At 51.4% G+C, this 17,182-nt stretch overlaps 1 protein-coding gene across 1 annotated transcript; it reads right to left on the reverse strand.

Annotated features, from left to right (window-relative positions):
- Positions 1-108: 108 nt before the first annotated feature.
- Positions 109-11,589, reverse strand: FN3K (fructosamine 3 kinase). Its single transcript, XM_060134519.1, has 6 exons — positions 11,227-11,589; positions 8,387-8,538; positions 7,403-7,494; positions 6,959-7,041; positions 1,430-1,552; positions 109-548 (listed from the first exon to the last, which is right to left on the reverse strand). Exons 1-6 carry the CDS (start codon positions 11,365-11,367, stop codon positions 210-212), a joined length of 930 nt encoding a protein of 309 aa, XP_059990502.1. The 5' UTR covers positions 11,368-11,589; the 3' UTR covers positions 109-209.
- Between the last annotated feature and the right edge of the window lie 5,593 nt (positions 11,590-17,182).

Consider the following 17,182-nt stretch of genomic DNA (forward strand, 5'->3'; position numbering starts at 1 on the left):
TAGGTAATGAGCCTGTCGGAGACCTTTCAGGTGGTCTGGGCCCCCATAAATTAACCCAGCTGCATGGAGGACGGAGACGCAGGTGAAACTAAGACACACACAGTTCCATCCCTGAAACCACCGTGGGCTTTATTCATCTCTGAAGCCGCCTCTGGTACTGCCGCCCTGGTCCTTTGGCAAGCGGCTGGGCAGGCGACACAGGCGGGCTGCTACTTGAGAAGCTTCCTCATGGTGCCCAGGGATGGGCTCCTGTACTGCTTCCCAAAGTGGTTCCAGTGGTTCAGGTAGTTAAAGAGCTGATAGAGCAGCAGCCGCCTGTCAAACCCTGGAGCCTTGGGGACCTTCCGGTGGTAGGCGGTGAAGAAGGGCCTGGGAAACCCCCCGAACATCAAGGCAATCGCCAGTTCAAACTCAGAATGACCGTAGAAGGAGGCCGGGTCGTAAATAATGGGGCCGGTGTCGTCCTCGGCCACATTTCCTGACCAGAGATCCCCATGAAGAAGGGCGGGGACAATCTCTAGGCCACAAAACAAATCTGGGATCTTCACCTAAGAAAATAATTATTGTACACAGAGTTATCACAGGCCTGGGAGCCACAGTCTCCTCATCCAGTACTTGGAAATAAGGCAAAGACGACCTTGTGTTTGCTCAGGGTCCAGCCACCACTTTGTACCAAGCCCAGGGATAAGGATCCTCTGACTCCAGGGAAATGTAATTTTGTCTTAGTATTTACTACTAATTTAGGTCTAGAAGCGCTACAATTTAATGATTTCCATACAGTAGAGAACCTCAGAGGTTATGATTTTATTGTCATGTAGAATATGAACTGTACAACCTGAGTGGAGTCTTTTTGTATGTAACTTAGCACACTTTCTGCGCTATTCTTTTATTTCACAGCACACATATATCTGCACCTCTTTTGTAGCCTGATTACTTCAGCAATGAGTTAAATAAAATTTCTTTGATGCATGCTGATAGACTGATATGCGAGTTCTGTTTTTAACATTTTGAGAGTTACGTTTTAAAACCAATCACTGGTTTCAAAGTGCTACCCACACCTGCTCTAAGAGGTAAGACGTTGCCTTGGTGAAAAAAACAGCATAAGAATGGACAAGAAAGTAATAGTAAATGCCACCATTTACAAGCCAAACACCTACATTTCACATGAGCAAAGTTTGAGGTTAAGTACCTGGTGACCAAGCACACGTGAGAGGTGCGCTCAGGGATCAAGTATGCCCTCAGGTCCCATCCCCTTCTCAGCTTCCCCATCAAGGCAATAGTCAGGACACTTATGGGTCCACGACTTGACCAGCTCTGCTCCAGGCTCAGCAGTCCCCACTCTGGCTCTGTTCTAGCAGGGGGTCCCACACAAACGTGGTAGGCTCATAAGAGAACAGCCCCTCTCCCAGAGGATAATTGCTGTGCCCACCTGTAGCTGTGACCAGAGTTCTCGTGCCTCTCGGTCAGCATAGTCCTTCTCAATGAGGTCCAGCTGTGCTTGGAGCCGGTGCTGGGTGAAGAAGGTTGGCCAGTCATCCTGCCACTCGTTCACCTGAGCAACAAGGGAAAGGAGGGGCTGGTGCTGCAGCTGGTGGTCACAGGACAGAGGTAAGCATGGCATCTGCCTAAACCCTAAAGCAACCACTAAAAGAGCACAGCAAATGTTATCGCCATCCAACAAGGGAGATAAGATGGAATCATTAAAAATACTTACTTAGGGACTTCCCTGGTGGCGCAGTGGTCAGGAATCTGCCTGCCGAATGTAGGGGACACGGGTTCGGGCCCTGGTCTGGGAGGATCCTGCGTGCCGCGGTGCAACTGGGCCCACGCGCCACAGCTGCTGAGCCTGCGCTCTAGAGCCCGCGAGTCACAACTACTGAAGCCCACACACCTGGAGCCCGTGCTTCCCAACAGGAGAAGCCATCACAGTGGGAGGCCTGTGCGCCGCAACGAAGAGAGGCCCTGCTCGCCACAGCTGGAGAAGGCCTGTGCGCACAGCAACGAGGACCCAATGCAGCCAAAAATAAATAAGTAAATTATTTAAAAATACTTAGTTAGGGCTTCCCTGGTGGCGCAGTGGTTGAGAGTCTGCCTGCCGATGCAAGGGGCACGGGTTCGTGGCCCAGTCCGGGAAGATCCCACATGCCGCGGAGCGGCTGGGCCCGTGAGCCATGGCCGCTGAGCCTGCGCGTCCAGAACCTGTGCTCCGCAATGGGAGAGGCCCACATACCGCAAAAATAATAATAATAACACTTAGTTAATTCGAAAGAGAGATAAAGAATAAAAGGGGAGCAAAGAACAGAGAAGACAAATAAAAAAGAAATGACAACAGTTCCAAATCTAACCATATCAATAAGTACATTAAAAGTTAATTCGAAAGAGAGCATAAAGAATAAAAGGTGGGGGCTTCCCTGGTGGCGCAGTGGTTGAGAGTCCGCCTGCTGATGCAGGGGACACGGGTTTGTGCCCCGGTCCGGGAAGATCCCACATGCCGCGGAGCAGCTAGGCCCGTGAGCCATGGCCGCTGAGCCTGCGCGTCCGGAGCCTGTGCTCCGCAACGGGAGAGTCCACAACAGTGAGAGGCCGCGTACCGCAAAAAAACAAAAAAAAAAAAAAGAATAAAAGGTGCGACTTCCCTGGTGGTGCAGTGGTTAAGAATCCGCCTGCCAATGCAGGGCACACGGGTTCGAGCCCTGGTCCAGGAAGATACCACATGCCGCGGAGCAACTAAGCCCATGCGCCACAACTACTGAGTCTGCGCTCTAGAGCCCGCAAGCCACAACTACTGAGCCCACGTGCCACAACTACTGAAGCCCATGCGCCTAGAGCCCAAGCTCTGCAAAAAGAGAAGCCACCGCAATGAGAAGCCCGCGCACCGTAATGAAGAGTAGCCCCCGCTCGCGGCAACTAGAGAAAGCCCACGCGCAGCAATGAAGACCCAACAACGAAGACTTAATGCACCAAAAAATAAATAAATTTATAAAAACAACAACAATAAAGAAAAAAGAATAAAAGGGGAGCAGAGAACAGATAAGACAAATAAAAAAGAAATGACAACAGTTCCAAACCTAACCATATCAATAAGTACATTAAATGTGTCTAAACACCCCAGTTAAATGACAAGAGATCAACAGGTTAGAAAAATAAAGCAATTATTTTTAATCCAATTATATTTTTTAACCAAATTATAAGCTGTGTACAAGAAATGCACTTTATATATAGAAACAGGTTAAAAGGATAGAAAGAATAAATCATGCTAACACTAGTCAAAAGAAAGCTGGAGGGCTTCCCTGGTGGCACAGTGGTTAAGAATTGCCTGCCAATGCAGGGGACACGGGTTCAAGCCGTGGTCCAGGAAGATCCCATATGCCATGGAGCAACTGGGCCTGCATGCCACAACTACTGAGCCTGTGCTCTAGAGCCCGTGAGCCACAACTACTTAAGGCCACGCGCCTAGAGCCCGTGCTCCGCAATAATAGAAGCCACCGCAATGAGAAGCCCGCGAACGGCAACAAAGAATAGCCCCCACCCACCGCAACTAGAGAAAGCCCGCGCACAGCAATGAAGAGCCAACACAGCCAAAAATAAAAATTAATTAAATAAATAAAATTTAAAAAAAGAAAGCTGGAGTAGCTATATTAATATGGAAGTAAATTTCAGAGCAAAGAATATCACCAAGTATAAAGAAAGTCATTTCACTATGGAAAGGAAGTCAACTGATGAGGAAGATATAATAATCCTAAATAATTATGTCCCTAATATATGGCAAATAAGCACATGAATAGATGCTCCACATCCTTAGTCATGAGGGAAAACAGAACCTCACTGAGATACCGCACAATCACTAGGATGGCTACAATTTTAGAAAAAGGAAAATACCAAGTATGTGAGGATGCCGAGGACCTGGCATGCTCCTACACTGATGGTGTGAATGTAAAATGGTATAACCACTTCGGAAAATATTTTGGTAGTTTCTTAAAAAGTTAAATATAAGCCTACATTTGACCTAGTCATTGGCTCCTAGGTATTTGCCCAAAATAAATGGAAGCATTTGTCCACACAAACTCTTGCACATGAAGGTTCATAGCGGCTTTATTTGTGAAAGCAAAACCCGGAAACAACTCAGATGTCCATCAATGGATAAACACACTGTGGTTTATCATGCAATGGAATGGACTTTTGACACAGGCAACAACAGGGATGAATATCAAAATGTTTGTGCTAAGTGAAAGAAGCCAGACAAAAAGGAGTACACACCATATGATTCCATTTATGTTAAATTACACAAAATGCAAACCTATCTATGGTGATAGAAAACAGATCAGCAGTTGCCATGGGCAGGGAAGGGCAGGAGGAAAACATTACAAAAGGGCAGGAGGACACTTTCTTGGTGATGGATATACTCATTGACCTGACTGCGGTTAGCGGTTCACAGGCACATGCATATGTCAAAACTTACCAAACTGTACATTTTAAATAGGTGCAGTTTATTTTATGTCAGTTATACTTTAATAGAGTTGTTTAAAAAAAAAAGATGAAAAGCTTATTTTATACAAAGGGTTACTTTGTGAAATTCCTTAAGGGAGGAACCTTCCGGAGAGCATGCGTCCCTGGTCAGCATCCTCAGCGTGGAGACTCCCTGTGCAGAGGGTTGTGGTGGCTGAGGCCCTGTGTTCACCCCCTTGGTGCTAGGTGCACCTCAAGAGAAGGCGGGAGACCCCCTCCCCAAACAGCCTGAGGTGTATGGGATGGCATGCCCTCGTGCTCCATCTGCCTGCCCAGGCCCCTAGTGTCCCGGCCTCGGTCTACCTCCTAGATGACCAGGTCATGAAGACACAGCTGGAGACCAGCACTGGCTAGCCCTCCACCTGAACCAATGGGCCATGATGCCCTCACCCACGAAAATATATGACCTTCCCCTGAGCTACCAAAGGCGGGGCCGCCTGGGCGCATAGCTGGTGGGAGGACCCAGCTTTCACCTGGACCAGGTGGGTCAGGATGTGTGGCGGTCAGGGCCTATGCTCTGAAGCCAGACAGGGCCAAACCCTGGCCCCTCCGCTTACCAGCTGCATGACTCAGGTACCACCTGGCTTCTCTGCACATCATTTTCCTCATCCATAAAACGGGTCAATGGCAACCCGCCTCCTGGTGTTGCGATGGCAACTGGGGAGTTGAGTCGGACACAGCAGCAAATAAACTGTGTCAGTCCTCTGACCGAGCCAATGGCCCCAACAGGGCTCAGCTCACTAGGTGCCACCATTCAGGGTTGCCCCATGAATGACTGCAGCCCCTAAGGGCCCACTCAGTCCTCCCAAGGAGCAGGGAGCCTCTTGAAACTTCAGGCTGGTCCATCCATGCTATGTCCATCGGACACTACTTCCAGTACCATCTTGTCACAGCACAAGGAGGTGGACCAGGTGTCCTCCCAGGTTTCCTGCCCCTGCCTGGCTGGGCTGCAGCTAAACTAGGTTGGTTCACTGATCCTGGACTCTGAAGGGGCACTCGGGGGCTGCCTGTGTCCCTAACAGGCCAGCCCCATCCTCACCTGCTCCACACATCAGGGTTCTGTGTACAAGTTCATTCCTCAGTTCTTGAAAAGCCACTGTGTGAGGTCAACCAAATCTCTGTAGACTCATAGCTCTTCAACTCAACATCTGAAGCAGGATAACAAGCCATATTTGGCCATACTGGGCTGGGACCACACTATTGTGCTGGTCACTAGCTCCAGACAGGTGTGTAACCCCCAGGGGAGCTGGCTTCAGCAGAGATTCACAGGGTCTTAACAAGCCTGGTAAACCACCAGGTACAGTTCTAGGGACCCCAGATGTGAGGGCTACCCCTTGAATAAGATCCCTAAATCTGCCTCCAGCTTCATAAGGATCTTGCCTCTAGTGACCTCCACCTGGAAGAACAGCCCTCTGCCCACACCAGGCAGACATAAAAGTATATCTATTGTACAATATGATTCCATTTATATGAAATGTCCAGAATAGGCAAACCCTAAAGACAGAAAGAGATTCATGGTTGCCGGTGACTGAGGGCGGGCGAATGGGGAGTGACTACTAATGGGTATGTGGTTTCTCTTTGAGGTAATGAAAATGTTCTGGAGTCAGATAGTGGTGGTGGCTGCATAACACTGTGAATATACTAAAAATCACTGAACTGTACACTTTAAAAGTGACATTTATGTCACTGAATTACCTCTCAATAGTACTAATAGTGTTTTTTTTCAATAGTACTAATAATTTTTAAAGGCCCCAGGAGACGGGCTGAGTGACCAGGACTTAGTCCCTGACCTCTAATGCTGCCTTACCCCCACCCACTTCCGTCCTCCACACTTAGCACATGCCCTCCTGTGATACGGCCTTTGCACCTGCTGTTTCCTCTGCTCAGAATGCTCTTCTACCTGCCCCACAGCTCCCCACCTCCTCTGAGCTCTGCTCAGTGAACCTCGACATCTACTCTCCCCAGCCCATTTATCACAACTCACACTCTGCTTTCGGAAATCAGGTAGTCAGGGGCTTCCCTGGTGGCACGGTGGTTAAGAATCCACCTGCCAATGCAGGGGACACAGGTTCGAGCCCTGGTCTGGGAAGATCCCACGTGCCGCGGAGCAACTAAGCCCGTGCGCCACAGCTACTGAGCCTGCGCGTCTGGAGCCTGCGCGTCTGGAGCCTGTGCTCCGCAACAAGAGAGGTCGCGATAGTGAGAGGCCCACGCACCGCGATGAAGAGTGGCCCCCGCTCGCTGCAACTAGAGAAAGCCCTTGCACAGAAACGAAGACCCAACACAGCCAAAAATAAATAAATAAATTTATAAAAATAAAAAGAAAAGAAGAAATCAGGTAGTCAGACTTGCTGGTGCCCAGTGGACTGGCACTCTGTCACACACAAGGGGTGGGGTGACCAGCATTGGGGCATCAGGAACTAAGCAGAAGCATCCTCGCCCAGGCACTCACCTGTGGGATGAAGCCGCAGCACGTCACCGTGTGGAAGCCGAACTTGCTCACATACTGGGGCCCGGCACCCTCAGCCCTCTGGCCTGTCAACAGAAAGTGCTGCTTGGCTTTCTCTTAAATGTCAGACCTCAGCAGAGCATCAGGATGGGCCTGGGCTGCACCACTGGAACATGGGTGGCTGAGGTTATACTACACATGGTAGCAATTGGTCCACACATGGACCAGCAAGGACATGCCTATCTCAAGCACACTGGACAGCAGAGGGGTCATGAGCTGATTCTACCAGCTTATCATCAAAATTCTTATTTAACAATCTCTTTTTTCACACTGCAGTCTACAGGCAGGTGGTGTGCAACCCAACCCATTACTGAAATATCCCCCCTAAGCACCAACCCAGGGTAGATGCACCCAGGTCAAGGGTGCACAACAGCAGTCTGAACATACCCACTCTGTTCTCCTCCTCCCTCAACTTCTCCCTGAGCTTCTGGTTGTAAAGGTGCAAATCTGCCATCTGGTCTCCAAGTTTTGATGCCTGACTGAGGAAAGAAGAAATGCAGCCAATTAAAATAAGAAACAACAACCAGCTCGCATGTTCCATTTTGAGAAATGTTTTAAAAACTACTCTCTGTTCTTTAAAAACTGAAAAAAATGAACTGTAGGCAATGACCTCCAAAAAACAAAATAGTATAAAATCACCAAGAGGGGTAGGCTTCTGTTGAAGCTCACAGAGGTACTGGGAATTAAGGGACAAATCAAGGGAAAAAGTAATGTTAAGTAGAGTAAAAAAAAAAAAAAAAAAAAGGCTCCCAATTTTTGTAAAAACAAATGTAAATCACATATAAGAAAAAGACTGGGATGATAATCACACACCAAAATGTAGCAGTGACCGCTCCCTGCTTCTGGGATGACGGGCGCCTTTAGTTTTCTTTACATGAGTTTGCGTCTTCCACCATTTTTTAAACAATGAACATACATAACTTTAATAATTAGAAAAAAAAATTAAGGACTTCAGATAATTACTAGATCAGACCTCACTGCCCAAACTGAGCTGGCACGGGTGCCCTCTGAGCACAAAGCAATGGATGGTTCAAACACGCTTATTTGGCACAACTTTGTGGAGCCAAACTAACCTCGGACTCTGACCCTGCATGGAAAGCAAGAGCTCCTGCCTCCATCAGGGATGGCAGGTGTGGCTCTGGGCCCTGCCTCTGCTCCCTGCATGGAGTTGTATGGGCAGCTCAGCAAGAGGCTGCTCCCCCTCTCTCTCATCTTCCTCTCTCTGTCTCTCTGTCTCCCTCTCTCTCTCTCTCTCTCTCTCTCTCTCTCTCTCTCTCTCACACACACACACACACACACACACACACACACACACACTCACTCTCTCTCTCTCTCTCTCTCTCTCTCTCTCTCTCTCTCTCTCTCTCTCACCTGCTCAGGCCCCTCATCTTCAGATGCTCCATCACAAAGGCAGCCCCACCTCCAGGCAGGTCAATCACCTTGATAGGCTGAGGCGCCCGCACCAGGCCAGTGCTCCGAAGAGCCTCCAGGCTCGCCATCTCCCCCTCAAACATCTGCCGGGCCTGCGTCCAGAACATGGCCGTGAACTCCGATGCCAGCAAGGGCTATGCAGCCAGGCTGAGGCTCACAGCCCTGCACAGAAGCCACCATGTGGGATTGCAAGCACCCAGGACCTCCAGTTGCTGAAAACTGGCTGGGGAGCAAGGCATCAGCCCCCAGAGGGTGGGACGCAATGTGGCCCCCTTTGGATAGGAAGGGGCTGCGCTGAGAGCTTAGGGTGGACAGGATGCTGAGGCCTGCACCAAGTGCTTGCTCTGAGAGGTAAGGAAGCACAGGCCATGGGGGGATGGAGTGCTGGGGGTGCTGGGAAACCTTTGGGTGCTAGGAGTGCCATGGGGGTGCTGGGAGGTGCTGGGAGTGCCATGAAGGTACTGTGGGGTGGTGGGAGTGCTATGAGGTGTTGTAGTAGACCATGAGGGTGCTGGGGGTATAGTGGGGTGCTGTGGGGTGCCACAGGGTGCCATGGGGGTGCTGGTGGGGTGCCTTGAAGTACAGGTTAGTGGAGGGTATGCGGCTGGGCCTGGGTCCCCTTCCAGGTTACCTGCCCCCACGATGCCTTGAGCACTTACAGCAAATGAGAGGCAGCACAGGGCAGCATGGGGGGGCATGCCAAAGTGACTGGGGCACACACTTGGGGCGGGGGAAGGCAGGGGCTGGGGGGTCCAGGGCCAGTCCCCAGAGGCAAGCACCCACCAGGGCCTGGAGGCTGGGAAGGAGCCATGCACCCCACCCAAGAAGAAGACAGCCACTCCCCAGGGCAGCGGAACAGCCTCCACTGGGACCCAGGGGTCTTCCTACTTCTAAAACATTTTGTACAAATATCCCATTTTTAAATTAGGTGAACTCTCACCTTAGGTACACTACATCTGGGTTAAAAATGTGTTTGTTGGGCTTCCCTGGTGGCGCAGTGGTTGAGAGTCCGCCTGCCAATGCAGGGGACACGGGTTTGTGCCCCAGTCCGGGAAGATCCCACATGCCGTGGAGCGGCTGGGCCCGTGAGCCATGGCCGCTGAGCCTGCGCGTCCGGAGCCTGTGCTCCGCAACGGGAGAGGCCACAACAGTGAGAGGCCCGCATACCGCAAAAAAAAAAAAAAAAAAAAAAAAGTGTTTGTTAATATGGTTTGTGAATACCTCTGGCTTATAGAATTAACCTTCGTGAACAAGATCAAAGCATCTATTTCCACACAGGAAAAGAATTCCATCCTTTCATTCAAGGACCTGAGGGGAGAATGTGCAAGGTGTCCTCCTAACTGCCAATCCACACCTAGAATCATGGAGCGGGCTGTCCAGTGACCCCCAGCCATGCTCCCAGGGTGAGACCCCAAACGTACAGGGGATGAGGACACTTGGGCTCCAGATTGCTTACATCCTGAGGGCCTCACCTATCACCTGTTCTCGTGTATTGATTGATCACCTCCTGTGTGCCAGCACTGAAGGTTTCAAGGGTGAAAAATGGGATCCCAGGGCTTCCCCGGTGGCGCAGTGGTTGAGAGTCCGCCTGCCGATGCAGGGGACACGGGTTTGTGCCCCGGTCCGGGAAGATCCCACATGCCGTGGAGCGGCTGGGCCCGTGAGCCATGGCCGCTGGGCCTGCGCGTCCGGAGCCTGTGCTCCGCGGCGGGAGAGGCCGCAGCAGTGGGGGGCCCGCGTACCGCAAAAAAAAAAAAAAAAAAAAAAATGGGATCCCAGCCTGGAAGAGCTTTCAGGAACCAGCTGCGAAGTTTCCAGGGCCAGCGTGAACCCTGAACCCAATACAGCTTCCCAGTGGGTGGGCCTTATCGTTTTGAGGGATTTGGGTACTGAAACCAGATTCTTTAACAGTTCCTGGTGCCAACAGAGCAGGGATGCCGGACCAATGCCGACCCACTGTCCATCCTAAACGTTGGCAGTTCCACAGGGGGACTGGAGGGGTCACTCTGGGATTTCCTCCAGCCCACAGCCAACACCCCCTCCCCACTGCCGCATCTCAAAGGGGCCTGGCCCACAGAGCACCAGGGGCCTCCTTGGAGCTGCCCACCAGGGCCAAGGGAGCGCCATCCTCAGCACCTGCGGTGCACACACTATGGTCAGTTTCTCCATCTGTAAAGTGTTACTATTTTCCATGTACATTTAACAGCAATATTTTAAGCAGGCAATGGAAACCAGGTCCAACACAAGCATGGCCTGTGAGTAGAAGGAACAGAAGAAGCCTGGCTCTCTGTGTCGCGCAAGGGTTCTTCCTGCCTCTTTCCATCTGCCGGGGAGGACCCAGGGGCTGTGGGGAACGGAGTCCAGAGCTGAGCCCCTGGGGAGTGGCAGAAGCAGCCCAGGACCCCAAGCTTCACCGCCCCCCGTGCTTGAATGGTTGAGAAATTAAAACGGACACCAAAAACTCCTGTGCATCCAGGCAAAAGGAAGTAAATTAATCCCAGAGCAGACAAAACCTCGGAATCCCACAGAAAACACTTGAGCCTCTGCAAGGCCGCAAGCTGACCCCAGGGCTGTGACTGCCAGGCCTGGCCCAGGACCAGACCGCGGCGCTCCCTCTCCCTGAGCCCCTGAGCGCCTGAGCCCCCTCACCACCTTCCTCTCCTCCCCCCGTTCCTTCCAGCCCTCCCCCACCCTCAACCCCTTCTCCCCTCCAGCTCCAGGTGCAGGCTCAGGCCGCAGGGAAGGGTGGGGTGGGACGGGATGGGGTGGGGGGCACGCACCAGCGTCCTGCGGTTGACCTTGATGAACACGGGACCGGCATCCGTGTCGTAGGCGCGTCCCTCGCTGATGCAGCCGGCCCCGGGGCTCCCGAAGGCGCGCAGGGTCGTGGTGCGCAACTCCGCGCGCAGCAGCTGCTCCATGGGGCCGGCGACGGGATGGGGGACGGGAGACACGGGGACACGGGGACACGGGGGACCTGGGACCGCGCAGACAGCGGGCCCAGACGCGAGCTCGCCGCTTCCGAGGCAGCTGTCCGCGGGGGAGGCGTCTGTTTGGCCTAAGGGCTCCCAGCGCCCGGGTGTCCGGCCTCCCGGTCTTCCTCCCGCAGGAGAATGAGAGCGGGAGTTCAGTTAGGCCGGGCAAGCGCTCGCCGCCCCCATCCCATAGGCCAAGCCGGGCGGACCCAGCGCTATGGGAGGAGGGCGGAGCTCTCTGATAGGGGGACAGACGTGGGGGCGGTGCCCTCCCGTGTGTCCACAGTCAGTGAGCCTGGACCCGGCTGGGACTTGCCCAGAGGCCTTGTAGGGCCTGACCTCCCTGCACAGAGGCTTCCTGAACCCTCTCTGAGCCTCGGCCCAGAGCCCTCCCACCAAGCAATACCCAGGACAGTCCAGGGGAGATTGCCGTCCCTGGGATGCAGGTCACAGGCCTTGCTAGGTCTCACACTGTCCACAGAAGGCTGGCAGTCTTGACCACGTCCTGCCGGGCCCCAGGCACTGCCTGATGACACCGGTTGCTGGCACTGGGCTTGCTCATCAGGGCACCTGGTGCCCATCAGAGATAGAGTCTGCTCTTGGGCTTCTGATACCAGGCAGCTGACCACACCCGGAGTGGGACTTCTGATTACAGAGGCTGGCTGTCCCAGGAAGGGAGCTTCCTGGCACAGATGTGCCAGGACTTCCCTGGTGGTCCAGTGGTTAAGACTCTGCTCTCCCAATGCAGGGGGCCCAGGTTCCATACCTGGTCAGGGAACTAGATCCCACATGCCACAACTAAAGATCCCACATGCCGTAATGAAGATCCCGCATGCTGCAGCTAAGACCCGGTGCAGCCAAATAAATAATATTAAGAAAAAACACACACATGTATGTGTTCGTACACACACATGTGTTCAAAGGCATGTACACATGCATGGCCGAGAGCAGGTGGGCAGGAGACTGCTTGGCATCTGTAAGAAGGGTCTGACCCCCGCAAGTCTCCCTCCTCCCAGCTCTCCCTCTCAGTCTGGCGAAGCCCAAGCTCCTATTGCATCCCCAAAAGGGATCCGTGACAGTAAAGACAAGCTCTCGCACTTCTGCAGACATCTTTATTCTCGATGGGCAGTCCTGCTGGATATGGAATTCCAGGCTGTTCTTGCATCACTGAGATGGCTCTGTGGCCTCACCTTCCAGCTCCCGTGCTGTTGAGAAGCTGGAAACCAGTTGGATTCTTATTCTCTGCGTGGAAACTATTCTCTCTCTGGAGGCTTTTGGATCCTCTCTTTGTGGCCGGTATGTGACAATTCCCCAGGGAAGTGCCCAAGATGAGTCTCCTCTGGGCAGGACAGGTGGGCCATTTCAGGATGGAAACTTGGGTCCTCCAACCCCGGGAAGTTGCCTTCAGCTTCTTCAGCTTTTTCCTTATGATTTCCATCCTGTTTTCTCGGAATTCCAAATCTTTGGTCTAAACCCAGTCCCAAAGCTGCCAGGGTCAGGTGCCCGTGAGCTCCACCCTTCTGCCCCTTCCTGCCCTTTCTTGCAGGAGACGCTGGTCTTGACTGAGCCCCATTCTGGGCTGTGGCCACGGTTTGCCCAAGCAGGGTCTGAACATGCTGGGTGGCAGCCAGGCAGGGGCACACCATCTTACTGGTCCCGAACCCAGGCACTTGGGGCTGCTCCCCAGGCCTCCCAGCTCCCATCTGGGCAGCCCTGGGTCCAAGGGCAGAATCCTCAGCATGAAGACACATGCCTAGGAGAGAACTCTGACTTCGCAAACCAGCCCACCCTCCTCCCAAGCCTGCATTTGAGTTTTGGTTTGTGGTAGGAGGCTTAACTGGGAGATGTGACTCAGACACATCCAAGCAGCCCCTTCCCCACTACGGCCAGTCTCCTGAGTCCCCAAGAACCAGAATGATGGCTGCAAAGGTGCAGACGGCACCTCTCAGCCCCAACTGTAGCTAAAACTCAGGTAGCTATTGCAGGAGTTCTCAGGAAATGTATCTGGGGGTGTGAATTGGGGTGGTAGAACCAGCCAAGGTACTGGGGTCACTGTGCAGAGGAGCGACTCTCCTGCTCACTCAGACCCTTATGGTGAATACCAAGTCCAGTGGCACCGAGAAGGGAAATACAGCCCATGGCCAAATGTGTCCCATTGCTCCGTGTGGGGGGAGTCTCAGGAGGGTGGGGAGGGTGTAATGCTGCTCAGAAAAGGGGCACCAGGAAGGCAGCTGTGGGCACAGCCCCAGGGCCATCACAACAGCTCGTTCTGAAATCAGGCAGCTGGGGCAGGGGTTGGGATCCTAAGGCCTGGCTGCCAGCAGGGCCAGTGGTCGTGGTCCAGGTGTCAAGGCTAGCCCACCATCCTGGCCTTCACCATAAGCATACTGCGTTCATGCCCCTCACACAGACTCTGGGAAAGGGAGGGGTATTCTTCCACCTCTTAGGAATTCAGAGTCGGCTGTGATGGGGTGGCTGTTCCATGCCCACCACAGTCCCCCACCACCCTGATCTCTGATCGCTGTTTCTGAACAATTTCCAGGATATCCGCACACTTCTGCCCAAGAGGAAACCCCAGCCGGGAGGCAAGTTCTCACACAAGGAGCTTTTGGAAGCAATTTCACTGGGAGAAGATGAGGAGGACAGAGGAAGCTGCCCCCCACCCCTCACCCTGGGAGACAGGCTCTAGACATGCTGAGCAGTGTTTACTGGCAGGGCTCTCGCCAGGGAGCTAGTTCATCTCCAACAAGCCCATGGGTGTTGTTACCTGGGCCCACTTTATTTTTTATTTTTTTTAATTTATTTTATTGAAGTATAGTTGATTTACAATGTTGTGTTAATTTCTGTATAGCAAGGTGATTCAGTTATACATTTATATATTTTTTTCATATTCTTTTCCATTATGGTTTATTACAAGATATTGAATATAGTTCCCTGTGCTATACAGTAGGTTCTTGTTTATCTGTTTTATATATAGTTGTTTGTATCTGTAATCCCAAATTTCTAATTTATACTTCCCCTACCCGCTTTCCCCTGTGGTAACCATAAGTTTGTTTTTTGTGTCTGTTTCTGTTTCATAAATAAGTTCATTTATGTCATATTTTAGATTCCACATGTAAGTGATATCATATGGTATTTGTCTTTCTCTGTCTGATTTACTTAAGTATGATAATCTCTAGGTCCATCCATGTTGCTGCAAAGGGCATTATTTCATTATTTTTTATGGCAGAGTAGTATTTCATTGTATATATATACCACATCTTCTTTATCCATTCATCTGTCGATGGACGTTTAGGTTGCTTCCATGTCTCGGCTATCGTAAATAGTGCTGCTATGAACACTGGGGTGCATGTATCTTCTTTTTTTATATATAAATTTATTTTATTTTTGGCTGCATTGTGTCTTCGTTGCTGTGCATAGGCTTTCTCTAGTTGCATCGAGCTGGGGCTACTCTTAATTGCGGTGTGCGGGCTTCTCATTGCAGTGGCTTCTCTTGTGGCGGAGCACAGGCTCTAGGCATGCAGGCTTCAGTAGTTGTAGCACGTGGGCTCAGTAGTTGTGGCTCGCGGGCTCCAGAGTGCAGGCTCAGTAGTTGTGGCTCACGGGCTTAGTTGCTCTGTGGCATGTGGGATCTTCCCGGACCAGGGCACAAACCTATGTCCCCTGACTTGGCAGGCGGATTCTTAACCACTGCACCATCAGGGAAGCCCCACATGTATCTTTTTGAATTAGAGTTTTCACCTTTTCCAGATATATGATAGGAATGGGGTTGCTAGATCATATGGTAACTCTATTTTTAGTTTTTTTGTTTGTTTTTAAATTGCTCCTGGTTGAAAATCATGGGTTTTTTCCTTTTTTTTTTTTATTTTGACTGTGCTGGGTCTTCGTTGCGGCACGCAGGCTCTTTGTTGTGGGCTTCTCTCTAGCTACGGTGCGCAGGTTTAGTTGCTCCTTGGCATGTGGGATCTTAGTTCCCCAACCAGGGATTGAACCCGTGTCCCCTGCATTGGAAGGTGGATTCTTAACCATTGGACCACCAGGGAAGTGCTATTTTTAGTTTTTTTAGGGAAACTCCATACTGTTCTCCATAGTGGCTGCACCAATTTGCATTCCCACCAATGGTGTAGGAGGGTTCCTTTTTCTCCACACCCTCTCCAGAATTTATTTATAGACTTTTAATGATGGCCATTCTGACTGGCGTGAGGTCGTACTTCACTGTAGTTTCGATTGGCATTTCTCTAATAATTAGCCATGGTGAGCATCTTTTCATGTTGTCCATCTGTGTGTCTTCTTTGGAAAAATGTCTATTTAGGTCTTCTGCTGGGCCCACTTTAGGAATGGATTCAAAACTCACATAACTCACTTAAGACTCGCCTCTTGTACTGGTCCCACAGCCCCTAGTACAGCATGGTTTCCATGATACCTGAGGTGGAAGGTCTCCAGGCTTCTAAGACCATTCGCTAGGATGGGTTCCTGACCCCTCAACTAGGATGCCATAGACACATAGTCCTGTGTGATGCAGGGCAAAGGTTTGCTAGATTCATGTCTGTTTGGAGCAAGCTGGCACCTTCTTCCAGGGGTTGGGTGCACTGCTCTCTGAAGCAAACTGAACTTTCCAAAATGTGCATTTTCCTCCCTGATTTTGGCTATAATTTCCCAGATTCCCTCTGAATCCCAAACAGAATCCAGCCCATTAACATCATCCCATAACACAGTCCCAACAGTTTACAAGTGTCTTTCTGACGCTGCCCTGCAGACATGAAGCTCAAGACAGCACAGTGGTGGCCTGTGGCCTCCACAGCTGCTGAACCACCCGAGTGGGACTTTGCACAGCAAGATGAAACCCTGTCAGAACCCCAGCTTTTTTTTTTTTTTTTTTTTTTTTTTTACAGTCGGGGCACCCACTTCGGTCAGACCCTCTTCCACGAGAATTCCCTCTGTCGTCTCAGCTGGTGGTCTGAGCCACAAACCTACAATGAGCCTGAGAGCGATCTCAAAACCCAAGCCCTGAAGATACACACTTCACTCCCAAGATAGCCTTCCAGGCCTCGCCTCAGTCTGTTCTGGACGCCACCAATTATACGATTTCCTGGTGTTTCGGAAGCAGTAAGTTAGGTTTGAAGGAGGGGGAAGGTGAGAGGACACGGGGACGATATTCCCCGATCCATTTGTGTCAGCTCACCTCAGATGCACAGAGGGGCCTTCAGGGAACAGAACACTCCACAAACAGCAACGCTTGGGGGTCCAGTGGCCTTTGGGCCTGAGGTTTATACAATTTTGGCAACCCTTTATATAGGAACATATATACTTATGAATACAAAATTATATATAAAAGTAGATATTTTAGAATAAGCAATCGCAGCAAACTGCAGTTTAAAAAGCTGACAGAGGGGACTTCCCTGGCATCCAGTGGTTAAGACTCTGCGCTTCCACTGCAGTGGGCATGGGTTTGATCCCTGGTCAGGGAACTAAGATCCTGCATGCTGCCCGGCACAGCCAAAAAAAAAAAAAAAAAAAAGCTGATACTGCGCCATCACAAAAGCGGGGAAACACCATAAAATTGTCGCTTGAGTGCCTGCCATACCTCTGAGGTACTCCCGGATATCTCTGCCTTGACTGCACTCACTGGCGGCCTACCTAAGATGCGGCACTCCAGGAAAGCTCTGGCCTTGGCTCTAGTCCCTGGTAATGCTGGGCTGACATGGCTGGGGCCACCATGGGGCAGAAGCAGCCGCTCCCTGCACCTGACACAGCCCCCAGG

The sequence above is a fragment of the Lagenorhynchus albirostris genome, chromosome 20, assembly GCF_949774975.1.
Source record: "Lagenorhynchus albirostris chromosome 20, mLagAlb1.1, whole genome shotgun sequence".
Taxonomy (NCBI): Eukaryota; Metazoa; Chordata; class Mammalia; order Artiodactyla; family Delphinidae; genus Lagenorhynchus; species Lagenorhynchus albirostris.